The 12,500-nt window shown below is 40.7% G+C and overlaps 2 protein-coding genes across 4 annotated transcripts in view; both read left to right on the top strand.

The window, feature by feature from the left end:
* LOC113805547 (endochitinase-like) overlaps window positions 1–8,755 on the top strand; it is a 189,108-nt gene extending 180,353 nt beyond the window's left edge. Inside the window, exons 1-11 of one of the 2 annotated variants that reach the window (XM_070123155.1) lie at window positions 2,723–2,829; window positions 3,180–3,382; window positions 3,626–3,791; window positions 4,309–4,415; window positions 4,986–5,101; window positions 5,320–5,446; window positions 5,795–5,989; window positions 6,628–6,706; window positions 7,142–7,292; window positions 7,587–7,758; window positions 8,033–8,755. In XM_070123155.1, the coding sequence (XP_069979256.1) occupies window positions 2,739–2,829; window positions 3,180–3,382; window positions 3,626–3,791; window positions 4,309–4,415; window positions 4,986–5,101; window positions 5,320–5,446; window positions 5,795–5,989; window positions 6,628–6,706; window positions 7,142–7,292; window positions 7,587–7,758; window positions 8,033–8,449 (1,824 nt within the window). In that variant the 5' untranslated portion in view covers window positions 2,723–2,738 and the 3' untranslated portion in view covers window positions 8,450–8,755. Of the gene's footprint in view, window positions 1–2,722; window positions 2,830–3,179; window positions 3,383–3,625; window positions 3,792–4,308; window positions 4,416–4,985; window positions 5,102–5,319; window positions 5,447–5,794; window positions 5,990–6,627; window positions 6,707–7,141; window positions 7,293–7,586; window positions 7,759–8,032 lie in introns of those variants that run through there. The other variant, XM_070123154.1, reaches the window with a different exon arrangement.
* A 1,736-nt stretch (window positions 8,756–10,491) lies between these two features.
* The window catches only part of LOC113805545 (endochitinase), a 5,806-nt gene continuing 3,797 nt past the window's right edge, over window positions 10,492–12,500 (top strand). The window contains exons 1-4 of one of the 2 annotated variants that reach the window (XM_070123158.1): window positions 10,492–10,604; window positions 11,514–11,607; window positions 11,858–12,039; window positions 12,213–12,233. In XM_070123158.1, coding sequence (XP_069979259.1) covers window positions 10,599–10,604; window positions 11,514–11,607; window positions 11,858–12,039; window positions 12,213–12,233 — 303 coding nt within the window. In that variant the 5' untranslated portion in view covers window positions 10,492–10,598. Of the gene's footprint in view, window positions 10,605–11,513; window positions 11,608–11,857; window positions 12,061–12,212; window positions 12,234–12,500 lie in introns of both variants that reach the window. The other variant, XM_070123159.1, reaches the window with a different exon arrangement.

Genomic DNA, 12,500 nt, shown 5'->3' on the forward strand with positions numbered 1-12,500 from the left:
ACCCCGGGGGAGCGAGAGAAAATACCCCGACCCCCTCCTCTGCTGTATTTTAATCGTTTGCATCCCCGAGGAAAAATTTTGATTTCATTTTTCTCGTTGGATTAGGTGTGTGTGGATATAGGACTAGGCGTCTTCTTGTGGGCGTCCTTAACTCTTAATACCGTATTTAGTTTAATCCCAATCCACCGTGTCCGTACCGAAACGAAACCCCCGCTGCCAGACGGGGCGACAGTAATGTTCAGTAAAAACTGTCGTACTCCATTCTATCACCCCGTTATGTAAATATATCGGGGAGAAGAGAAATTCGTTCACTATAATAATCACTATATAAAAAATCACATAATAAAAAAAGGGAAAAAGGGAAAAGCTGAAAATTTTTTTGGAAATTTTATGTTTTTTTTTTTTCTTTCTTTTTTTTTTATGTCATTTTTTTTGGAATCATAAAAACTATTTAAGACATCTCTTGGGTTTAAAAATTTCTATTTTATTTAAAATGTATTTTATGAAACTGAGACTCTTACTAAATTTTTATAATGCCAATTTTTTACCTTTTTATCTCATGTTTGCCTCCCAATTTTTTAAAATGTTCTGTAAATGATAATATAAACTTCTCAAATGCTTCTGAAGACCACCTTTTTCCCTTTCCCCTTTATCCCAGACGTACCTACATGATTGAAGACAAGGGATCAAAAAAATTTTTCATATTATTTCAAATTTTTTATGCCTCCCAATGTCCCCCCAAAATTTAAAAATAAGACTAGCATCATATCAAACTAAAAAAGTTGTACCTCTATTTTCTGTACACATTTCCTCAAGATTATCTGTTTCAAATATGATTTGTTTGGAAACTTAAATTAAAAAAATTTTTTTTAAATTTCTATCAATTCTTGTGATGTTCCTGGTCTTGAATAGTGATGGTTTGCCCCCTTTGTTGATGGATCCTTTCATTTCTGGGCGTGTGGGGAAAAGGTTTTGCAAATCTAAAGGGTTTGGGGCTGGGGATGTTTCTGAACAATCTGTGGTATTTTGAAACAGCTGTGCATTGTTCTCTTCAAAAACTGTTGCATGTTGTGTAGGTGCTTTGACAATCATGCACTCATATGAAAAAATCAACAAAATCATCAAAAAATATCTATTCAACATTCACCCTTCATGTCCCTAGGTTATGAAAAGAAAACAGTATTTAAAGATATTAAAGATTTGGTCCATATAAAATTTATTTGGATAAATAAACCTTGCAATTTGCATCCAGACACTGTATTGTTAAAAGATTTTTCTGACAACTGATATTCATTTATCATAGATTGGAGAAAAGGTGATTGTCATAGAGAGTTATAGTCAATCACTCCAGATGCAGTTTGATCTTCATATGATAATTACGAAGCACAAGTAGGCTTACTTATAAGGGAAACATGATTATTTATGAAATATTCTATTTTTTCATGATAACGATCTTATATTTATAGGGGTAAAATGGGCAACGAAACTGCTCTAACAACTATAAACCCAATCTTTATTTTAATGACACTCAAGTACAAAAACGACATTCACCAATTAATATCCATCGCGAAGTTTCCTCAGACGGCTCTTTGCTGCGCTGAATCGTGTTGGAGGGAAACATGTTTTCTTCAGGATGCTGTTCAGGAGGTTCATAGAAAAGTATAGTTGTTAATTTTGTTATAAAGTAGTTGAGAAAAATTCAGTACATAATTTTTCTTTAAAACACTGGCTCATATTTGATTTAAAACGTCAACTTGTGTGACCCTGACCATGTGTGGAAATCAGGTTGAACAGATTGCAAAGGGAACGACGAAGGGAAGGGCAAGAAAACACACGAATATGCCGAAGGCCTTTTCACTATTGCTTCGTCAGGGCCCTGACGAAGCAATAGTGAAAAGGCCTTCGGCATATTCGTGTGTTTTCTTGCCCCGGGACCCTGACCATGTAATTTTTGTTTCACTAACCTGGAAATATGAGTTCCATGCCCGCAGCCGCTGAACTTCAAAGATTCCTCGTAGGATTATATTGGTTTTTATATTCATTACCATAAGTTATTTCTTTTATCAGAATATTTGATCATTTGTGTAAATATATACAATTTCATTTTCATAATAAATACTACGTATGAAAATTCTGAGACGATCAATGTTATTGCCGAAAATAACTCTGAATGGCAACTCAAGCGATGGCACCCGTGAAGTTCATGACGGACACGTGACGTAACAGTACATGATTGGTGGGATTAACGTGTCCCTTCTGCGCATGTGCAGGATTAAAAAATGAGCTTAATATTAAAGCCTGGTCTTTACTGGATTAATACTGGATTAACTTTTATGGCACGTACAGAAGACGCCCTAAAGCCTGGTCTAGAGCAAGGTCTATATAAGTACTTATAAAGACCTTGGTCTAGAGGTGCATTAAAAGTTGATTAAGGACGCTGCCAACGCGCATGCGCACTAGAGATCTGGATTAAACTTTAATAATGGATTAACTTTTATGGCACGTACAGAGGACGGCCTTAAAGCCTGGTCTTGAGGTGCATTAAAAGTTGACCCTGGAAGCTGCCAACGCGTATGGCACGTACAGAAGACGCCCTAATATAAACACTAATACAGTACCGTATGTGACTAGATAATATAGCATACATCCATAACAATACAAGGGAGTTTGTGGTTCATTTCACAAGTCAACACGAATTCAAAATATGTACGGATATAGTTGACATTCTCTTCCAGGACATGGGGCTCCGGACGCTGGTGGCCGTGTCCGCATCCCTGCTGGTCCTGGCGGGGGTTGCCTCGGCCGACCCGCGCTACGCCAGGCCGGGGGGTGAGTCTTAATGCTATTGGTGTTGTGTATGGGATTCGCCGCCGAATATTTTGGGAATGTAGGTAATTAGGAATCGATGTTTGCTGTGTTGAAGAGGAAGAATGTCATGACTGGAGAAGTAGAGTTTTCACAAACACAAAAATGTAATCTGGACATAATCAGTTAAATGCAAAGGAACGGGACTCTTACACGTCTCGTATACATCAGCAACACAATTAATTCCACGATTGGTTGAGAAATCACTATAATAAGTGGCAATGATATACCAACCCATCTATCAATCAATATATCCATTCATCCTCCATCTATACACACTCCCCCCCTCCCCCCCCTACCCCCTCCCGCCCTAGACCACGAGCCCCTGCAGCAGCGGTGGCAGCGGCCCGACCGCCTGGCGCGCCGCGTGTGCTACTACGAGTCGTGGGCCGTCTACAGGCCGGGCGACGGCGTCTACGAGGTCGAGGACATCCCCGCCGACCTCTGCACCGACCTCATCTACTCCTTCTGCGGCCTCTCCAACGTCACGTGGGAGGTCATGGTGCTTGACCCGGAGGTGAGACCATGAGTAGAGGTCAAGATAGCAATATTTAGTGACATAACGATAATCAAGACAATACAGTTACTATTGTTATCACATCTACAACATCACTTCAACACCAATAAAGTACCTACAATAAGGAAACAAAGCAGAAAAACAACCGACTCTTAACAATGACAAAACCACAAACAAGTAAAAAAAAGAGAGGAATCCAAACAAACACAAACTTACAAACAACAACACACCTCCCGACCCCAGGTGGACATCGACCAGGGTGCCTACCAGCGGTTCGTGGCCCTGAAGGAGAAGTTCCCCAACATGAAGACCCACATCGCCGTCGGGGGCTGGGCCGAGGGGGGCAAGAAGTACTCGCAGATGGTCAGCATGAAGGAACGGAGGGACACCTTCATCAACAGCGTCGTCAGTAAGTTGGAGATGGGTTTGAATGTTGGTATTTTTTATTGAAGTTTATTGGGCAAAGAAGTTGGTAGTTTTCTTTCCATTTCGGTGTTTATGAATCATGATTGCGGGCATGAAGTTGGACGCATTGAAAGAGACAATGGGAGAGAGAGAGAGAGAGAGAGAGAGAGAGAGAGAGAGAGAGAGAGAGAGAGAGAGAGAGAGAGAGAGAGAGAGAGAGAGAGAGAGAGAGAGAGAGAGAGAGGGAGGGAGGGAGGGAGAGAGGGAGAGGGAGATGCTTGACGCCTTAAAGTACTTATTCCCATATCAATTTAGACGTGAAAGGAAAATATTTCCAACATAACGAGTAGAATAGCAAGAGACTCTTCTCAAATATTATTTCCATTAAAACTGTCAGCAATCCCCAACAAAAATTCAGATAAAAATGTCAAAGCGAAGTAAAGCTTTCTTCCGGCAAGCAAACTTTAAAATCGACTCATGACTCATAATTCCTTATTTATCTTCTTCCATATCTCTTCCAGAACTCTTAACCGACTACAATTTCGACGGCTTCGACCTGGACTGGGAGTACCCCGGGGCGACCGACCGCGGAGGCACCTTCGCCGACAAGGACAACTTCTTGTATCTGGTGAGCAGTTGTTAAATTCCTTCAAGTAAATAAATAAATAAATAAAGTAAATAGTAAATTCAAGTAAATAGTAAATTCCTTCAAGGGAATTTAGCATAACATGTTTTATTTACTTGTAGTATCGTAGACCTTCTTGTATCTGGTGTATTGGAAGTTGGTTTGAGGTTCCTTTATTTATTTATACTTCCGTAGACCTTCTTGTACCTGGTGAGCAGTTGTTCAGTTTCTTCAAGGGAATTTAGCATAAGATGTTTTATTTACTTGTAGTATCGTAGACTTTCTTGTACTTAGTGTATTGGAAGTTGGTATGAGGTTCCTCTATCTATTTATACTTTCGTATACCTGGTATATTGAAAGCTGGTATATAATTTCTTTATTTATTTATACTTCCGTAGACCTTCTTATAGCTGGTGTATTGGAAGCTGGTATAAGATCCCTTTATCTATTTATACTTTCGTAGACTTTGTACCTGAGGAACGAATGCTACAATATCTGCAAGGGAATTTATTGTAAGAACTTTATCAGAACTTAGTTTCCTTATACGGCAATGCTTTTTTATTGTATTTATAGGTCCAGGAACTGCGGGAAGCCTTCGACACAGTAGGGAAGGGATGGGAGCTGACGTGCGCTGTCCCCGTGGCCAAGTTCAGGCTCCAGGAGGGCTACCACGTGCCGGAGCTCTGCAGGTAAACAAAACAAACACACGGGAGACGTATCAAATTCACATTACTGTCTCTGAAATCTAAAAAAAAAGGGGCATATGAGGAATAATTTTGTCTAAAAGCAGAATGAGAGATGATAATTTACTGTCTCTGAAATCTAAAAAAAGGGGCAGATGAGGAATAATTTTGCCTAAGAGAAGCAGAATGAGAGATGATAATCGTCTGTGGATTTTTTTTAATAGTCTGCTCGACGCGATTCATATGATGACGTACGACTTGCGAGGGAACTGGGTTGGCTTTGCGGACGTCCACTCCATGTTGTATCAGCGACCGGGTCTTGATCAGTGGTCTTACGAGAAGCTCAACGTGGTAAGTGTAAAAAGCATGTGATATAGATCTTTGAACGCATACGTGTTCGTACATACATACACACAGCCATGTAAACACATACTCACAGCTAATAAGTCAGAATCAAAAGCCAAACCCAAAACACACCAAGAAGACTACGTCCTAAAGAGAGAGAGAGAGAGAGAGAGAGAGAGAGAGAGAAAGAGAGAGAGAGAGAGAGAGAGAGAGAGAGAGAGAGAGAGTCAGAGACAGAAAAAAACAGACCAAGAGCAAACCTAAGAAACATTATTACATAACCAAAACACACAAAATATTCACACCTGAAAGCAAAAGAATAGAACCATCACCCTCACTCCCACGCCCTCACAGAACGACGGCGCCCTCCTGTGGGAGGAATTCGGCTGCCCGCGCGACAAGCTGGTGGTGGGGACCCCCTTCTACGGGAGGACCTACACCCTAGGCGACCCCAACAACAACGACCTGCACGCGCCCATCAAAGCGTGGGTGGGAGGCGGTAATCCGGGGCCTTACACGAACGCCACGGGAACGCTCGCTTACTTCGAGGTATGGGACAGGAATTTTGAGAATGAGAATGATAATGATTACATTCTTGATGGTGATAGGATTTTAATAATAAGACTTTTTATAATCAAAAGTTGATGATAATTAAATGGTGGTGATTTGATGGTGATAGGATTTTAATAATAAGAGTCTTTTTATAATCAAAAGTTGATGATAATTAAATGGTGGTGATTTGATGGTGATAGGATTTTAAAAATAATATTCTTTTTATAATCAAAAGTTGATGATAATTAAATGGTGGTGATTTGATGGTGATAGGATTTTAATAATAAGATTCTTTTTATAATCAAAAGTTGATGATAATTAAATTCTTATTTCGAGGTAAGGATGATGTTCGTTAATAGAATGAATGAAAGACGAGGTGGAATCGTGGTTGAGTGATGTGATTTATTAACGTTATGGTAGTTTGGTTAATAGAATCAAACAATTCTGCACAAAACGTCCGAAAATACAGTTATCATTATCTTTATTACTATTACTGCTACTCTTACTACTACTACTATTTCTCTACTACTGCTGCTACTGCTACTAATACTGCCATTATCATTACCACTATTGTCTTACTGATACTTCTATTAATAACAATGACAATTATTCTTATTCTCATTCTACTTTTCCAGATTTGCAGCATGATGGTCCAGGACTCGGCTTGGGTGGACCGCTACGATGACGTCGGCCTTGTTCCCTTCACTCACAATGGTATGTAAAAGGATTTATTTTTTTTTTAGTCGTATTTCAAGCTTTCATTTCCATTTGTTCACTTTTACGTGGGAGTTTTGGTACGTTCTAATATTCAACGACCTAACCAACAGAAGCGTTATTATTATTATAATAATAATTATTATTATCATTGTTATTGTTGTTGACAGGAGAGAGAGAGAGAGAGAGAGAGAGAGAGAGAGAGAGAGAGAGAGAGAGAGAGAGAGAGAGAGAGATAGATAGATAGATAGATAGATAGATAGATAGATAGATAGATAGATAGAGAGAGAGAGAGAGAGAGAGAGAAGAAATGCTTTCGCTCAAGGAGGAACTTATTAAAGGAATGCAACATCGGAGGACAGAGATGTGAATCGCTACCATCTTGCCTTGTAGGACATTGTTTATAGCAAGTAAAATTCTCCGCTCCTCCTCCAGGTGACCAGTGGGTGGGCTACGAGGACCCGGCCAGCCTCAAGATCAAGATGGACTACATCCGGGACATGGGCTTCCTCGGGGCCATGACGTGGGCCATCGACCAGGACGACTACAAGGAATGGTGCGGCCAGGGGAAGAACCCCATGATGCAGTGAGTTCGCTTGAGGGTCGTTGTTTCTCATTCACACACACACGCACGCGCACACGGACACGACACACACACAGATACACACACACACAGACAGACACACACACACACACACGCACACAGACACACACACACACACACAGACAGACACACACACACACGCACACAGACACACAAACACACGCACACAGACACACAAACACACGCACACAGACACACAAACACACACACACACGCACACACACATAAACAATATAGTTGTACATTCTCTCAACCAACAATCCTGTCGATTTTCAGGACTATTTACGACGGCATGAAGGACTACTACGTCCCCGTGTCCACCATCACGACCACCCGCGACCCCAACGCCCCCAGCACCACCACCAGGGACCCCAACGCCCCCACGACGACCCTCGGGCCCATGGACTGCTCGGTGGCGGACTACTGGCCCCACGCCGACTGCGACAAGGTAGGAGGGGCCCGAGATCTCACGTGTTCGATACGTACATTGTTGACATTGTGTATGTTTGTTTGTTTGTGAGAGAGAGAGAAAGAAAGAGAGAGGGAAGGAGGGAGGGAGAGAGAGGGAGGGCAAGAAGGGAAAGAGTGTCTATGTGTGTGTATATACAATAGTAACAACGTATGTACTCTACATAATCACTGAATATCTTAAAATCCATCGTCGCTTCCTCCTTCCGACCCCACCCAGTCCACCGTAACCAACCCCCCTCTTCCCGTTTCAGTACTACTGGTGCTACGACGGCGTGCCCCACGAGGAGGCGTGCCCGCCCGGCCTCGTGTGGAACCAGCCGACCCACAACTGCGACTGGCCGGCCAACGTGGACACCTCCAACTGCAACATGCCGTCCCTCGACCGAGTCCCCAGCGGGTCGAAGGAGGACAAGCGACCTCCTCCCAACATGCCGTCCCTCGACCGAGTCCCCAGCGGGTCGAAGGAGGACAAGCGACCTTCCCACAACATGCTCGCTCTTAACCACATCCTGGCCAGCGAGAGGAAGGACGTCGACGACCTCATTCGGCTCGAGAAGTTGAAGGATTCGAAGCAACACGGAGTTCACCCGAAAGGAGCGAAGGAGTCTCCGAAGGCCAAGAAAGCTGTTCCTCCGCTGGTCAAGAAAATGAACAAGAAAACACCTTAGTTATTCAATACTGAAAAAAAACAATAACCAAAAATAAAGATAGAAATAATGAATAGATAAAATTAATGATATTTCTGTATTTCTCTTGCGTGTCTTAATACTTGGAAGATTTCGTAGAGAGAGCTGACATTCCACACGTTTTGTGAAGTTGCTCATGTTTTAGACGCTGTATATTCGCTTCCATGAATAGTGCGTCTAAGATACTGTGCAATAAAATGGTTTATTTTCTTTTCCAAATATAATTTTTAAGAGAACATAAGAATGATTACCTCATGTACGTATTACGTAAATAAAAGGTACTTGGAAGATGTTGCTTTTTCTTTTTCTCTTTTTACTTTTTATTATTATAATCATGGTATTCATAATGTGTGTGTGTAATAGGTAAATACGTACACGCACACACGCACACACACACACATACATATATATATATATATATATATATATATATATATATATATATATATATATATATATATAATATACATATATATATATATATATGTATATAATATATATATATATATATATATATAATATACATATATATATAATATATATATATACATATACATATATGTATATATATATATATATATATATATATATATATATATATATAAATATATATATGTACATATATATATATATATATAGATATATATATATATATATATATATATATATATATGTATATATATACATATGTATATATATATGTGAATATATGTATATATGTATATATATATTATAAATATATATATATGTATATGTACATATATATATACATATATACATATATATATATATATATATATATATATATATATATATATATATATATACATACACACACACACACACACACACACACACATATAATATATATACACACATGCACACACACAGAGTATTTATGAAAGGTAATAGAACATACAGATCTGAAAAAAAAAATCAAATCACAATTGCAAATGCACAACTAAGCCTATATCCAACCTTGCAAGCACAGCACCTCGAGACTTCACATGTCATTAAGCGACGCACCTGAGGCGGCTTTTGACCAGGCGCGATGCCACGTGGGGGGGGGGGGGGCGACACACCCCCCCAAAGGTCACAGATCATTTCACTCGGCAGAATGGAAAAAAAAAATACAGTTTACTCGGCAACTTGGTGGTCGGCATAATTTAAGAAATCAACGATCATGGTCTGTAACTCTCGAAGTTTTCATTTCATTTCAATTTGGTCCTTTTCGAAACAAGATATTATTAAAAAGTATGAAGTGTGGATTTAATTTTAAAAATGTCACTCGGTAACCTTGCTCCCTCCCCCCCCCCCCAAAAAAAAAAAGGTTTTCTAGCGCCGCCCCTGTTTTTAACAGTTAATTTACCTAACTTTTGTTTTGTGAATTTGAGGACCCACACAGGGACTTATTAAGAGAGAGAGAGAGAGAGAGAGAGAGAGAGAGAGAGAGAGAGAGAGAGAGAGAGAGAGAGAGAGAGAGAGAGAGAGAGAGAGAGAGAGAGAGAGATAGAGAGAGAGACAGAGAAAAAAGAGGCGATGATGTCACTCAGGTGATAAAAAGAACGAGTTTAGACATGATTAAAAGGCAAAACTTATTTCGTCTTATAACGTTTATTTTTATTTATTTATTTATTTTTTTAATCAATAAATGGAAATCCTTGCATGAGGAAAGAATTCATGAAAATAGTTCATAATTGTTTTGTTTTCGTTTAGAGGAATTGTAAGAAATGAATTACGTTTTCCATTTAAATCCATTTCAACGAAACAAAACAAGAAAGAGAGAGTGAGTGACGCACACACACATAAATCCGAGTACACTTGACCCATAATAATAGATAGAGATTCATAAGAGAGATAATTTCGGACCGGAGTCACATATCGAATCGAACCCAAAAAAGTCAAGTGTCTCTAATCAATTCGTATTTTTTATACCCTAGTCCATCAAGATTTTTCTTCTCGTCGTCCTGATAAACTTCAACAACGACCCCCGGTTTCTGTCGCCAAGGATAAGTGGTGCTTGAGGAAATGGTCGTCGTATTTAGACCATGATCGCTGAAATTTTCGACATACCTTCCTCTCTCATCGGGAGGTTCGGAGCCACTGGTTACCCGCGCTCTGTTACGCCTTTATGAAGGTATTGTTGGTCTGCTTTCGCTTTTGAACGAAAATATTGACATTTCCGCTTTTTCTTCATGATAAAATCTCTTTACTTTTTTCATAATCGTTCTATTATACTGTTTGTTATTATAATGGAACGAAGGGTTATATTGTTTAAGAAATTGATAAATTATGAATGCGGTTTCCCTGGCGGCCTGATGTGAACCCCGTAGAAAAAACAGCGCATTTCAAATTATGAAATGAACCGAAGCGGCCGTTACATAAGTAGTTAGACCGCTAGTTCATGCACATATATTCATACGACTATCCGAGTGAGGGGGTTAAAATGGAAAGAGGGAAGAGGTATGGAGGGGGAAGAAGAAAGTGGGGGGAGGGAGAAAGGGAGGGAAAGGGGACTTGAAGAGAAAATGGAGATGGGAAATGGGAAACAGAGGGGAAGCGGAGGGGATTTATAGAAAAAAAGGGGATAGGTTAGGAGAAAGTGAGGGAGGTAGAAGGAGTGAATGGAATATGGAAGAAGGGGGAAGTGGGAGGGGGCACATGCAGGGCATAGTGAAAGAGGGGAGGAGGGAAGTTAAGGAAGATGTAAGGGTGAGAAGGGATGGCAGAGAGAAGGGAAAAGCAGAGACAGAAGGAAAGGAAGAGGGAGATGGAAAGGGAAAGGAAGATGGAGAAAAAAAGGAAGAGGGAAAGGAAGTGAAGAAAGAAAGGGAAAGAGAAAGGAAAAGAGAGAAAGAAAGGAAGAGGGAGAGGAAAAGCGAAGAGTAGGAGGGGAATACCAGAGGGAGAGAGAGAAGTACCTCTCATTTTTAATTTATCTATTCATCTCTTTTTACCATAGACTTCCATGAACCCCAATAATAGAACAATAGCCAAAAGACACATAGAATCACGTAGCTACTAATACATTTTTCTTTGTCTCCAGATGTTGTCAACGCGGTTGGCAGCGGTTGCAGCGGTGACCTTGCTGGCGCTGGTCGGGGTCACATCCGCTGACCCTCGCTACGCCAGACCTGGAGGTACTCGCCTTCGTTTTAGAGCATATACCTGATATAACGTCATGTTTGATTATGTGACGATATATTCTGATAACATAATAATAATAATAATAATAATAATAATAATGATAATAATAAAACACATACCGGAACACAAATAAAACCGACTCACCACGTCTCTCTACATACCCATCTATCAACCAATCTATCCCTTCATCCTCAATTCTATCCATCCCTCTATCTCCCCCCCCCTCCCCCCCTCCTGCCGTAGACCACGAGCCCCTGCAGCAGCGGTGGCAGCGGCCCGACCGCCTGGCGCGCCGCGTGTGCTACTACGAGTCGTGGGCCGTCTACAGGCCGGGCGACGGCGTCTACGAGGTCGAGGACATCCCCGCCGACCTCTGCACCGACCTCATCTACTCCTTCTGCGGCCTCTCCAACGTCACGTGGGAGGTCATGGTCATTGACCCGGAGGTAAAGCATGCTGTTTTTGTCTTCTGAGATTAATAGATAGATAGATGGATGGACAGATAGATAAATAGATAGATAGGTAGACAGACAGACTGATAGAGAGAGAGAGATGGAGAGATAGATGCTTTTGCGGCCTCTCCAACGTCACGTGGGAGGTCATGGTCATCGATCCAGAGGTAAGGCATTTTTTTCCGTCTGAGATCAGATAGATAGATGGATAAATAGATAGAAAGATGGATAAAAAAAAATTGCTTCGGGAGCATGAACATGCCTTCCCACAGAAAGAGTATCTAATGTATGTTTTTTTTCTTTTTTCTTCTTCTGAGATTATTAGATATATTTACCTTTCCTGCTCTAGCGATCCTGTAGTCGAGTCTAGGCAGGGTAGCAGCAACTAGAAACATCTGCTTAATAGACTGGTAGAGGAAAGGGAGGCGAGGTGC

The sequence above is a fragment of the Penaeus vannamei genome, chromosome 6, assembly GCF_042767895.1.
Source record: "Penaeus vannamei isolate JL-2024 chromosome 6, ASM4276789v1, whole genome shotgun sequence".
Classification (NCBI taxonomy): Eukaryota; Metazoa; Arthropoda; class Malacostraca; order Decapoda; family Penaeidae; genus Penaeus; species Penaeus vannamei.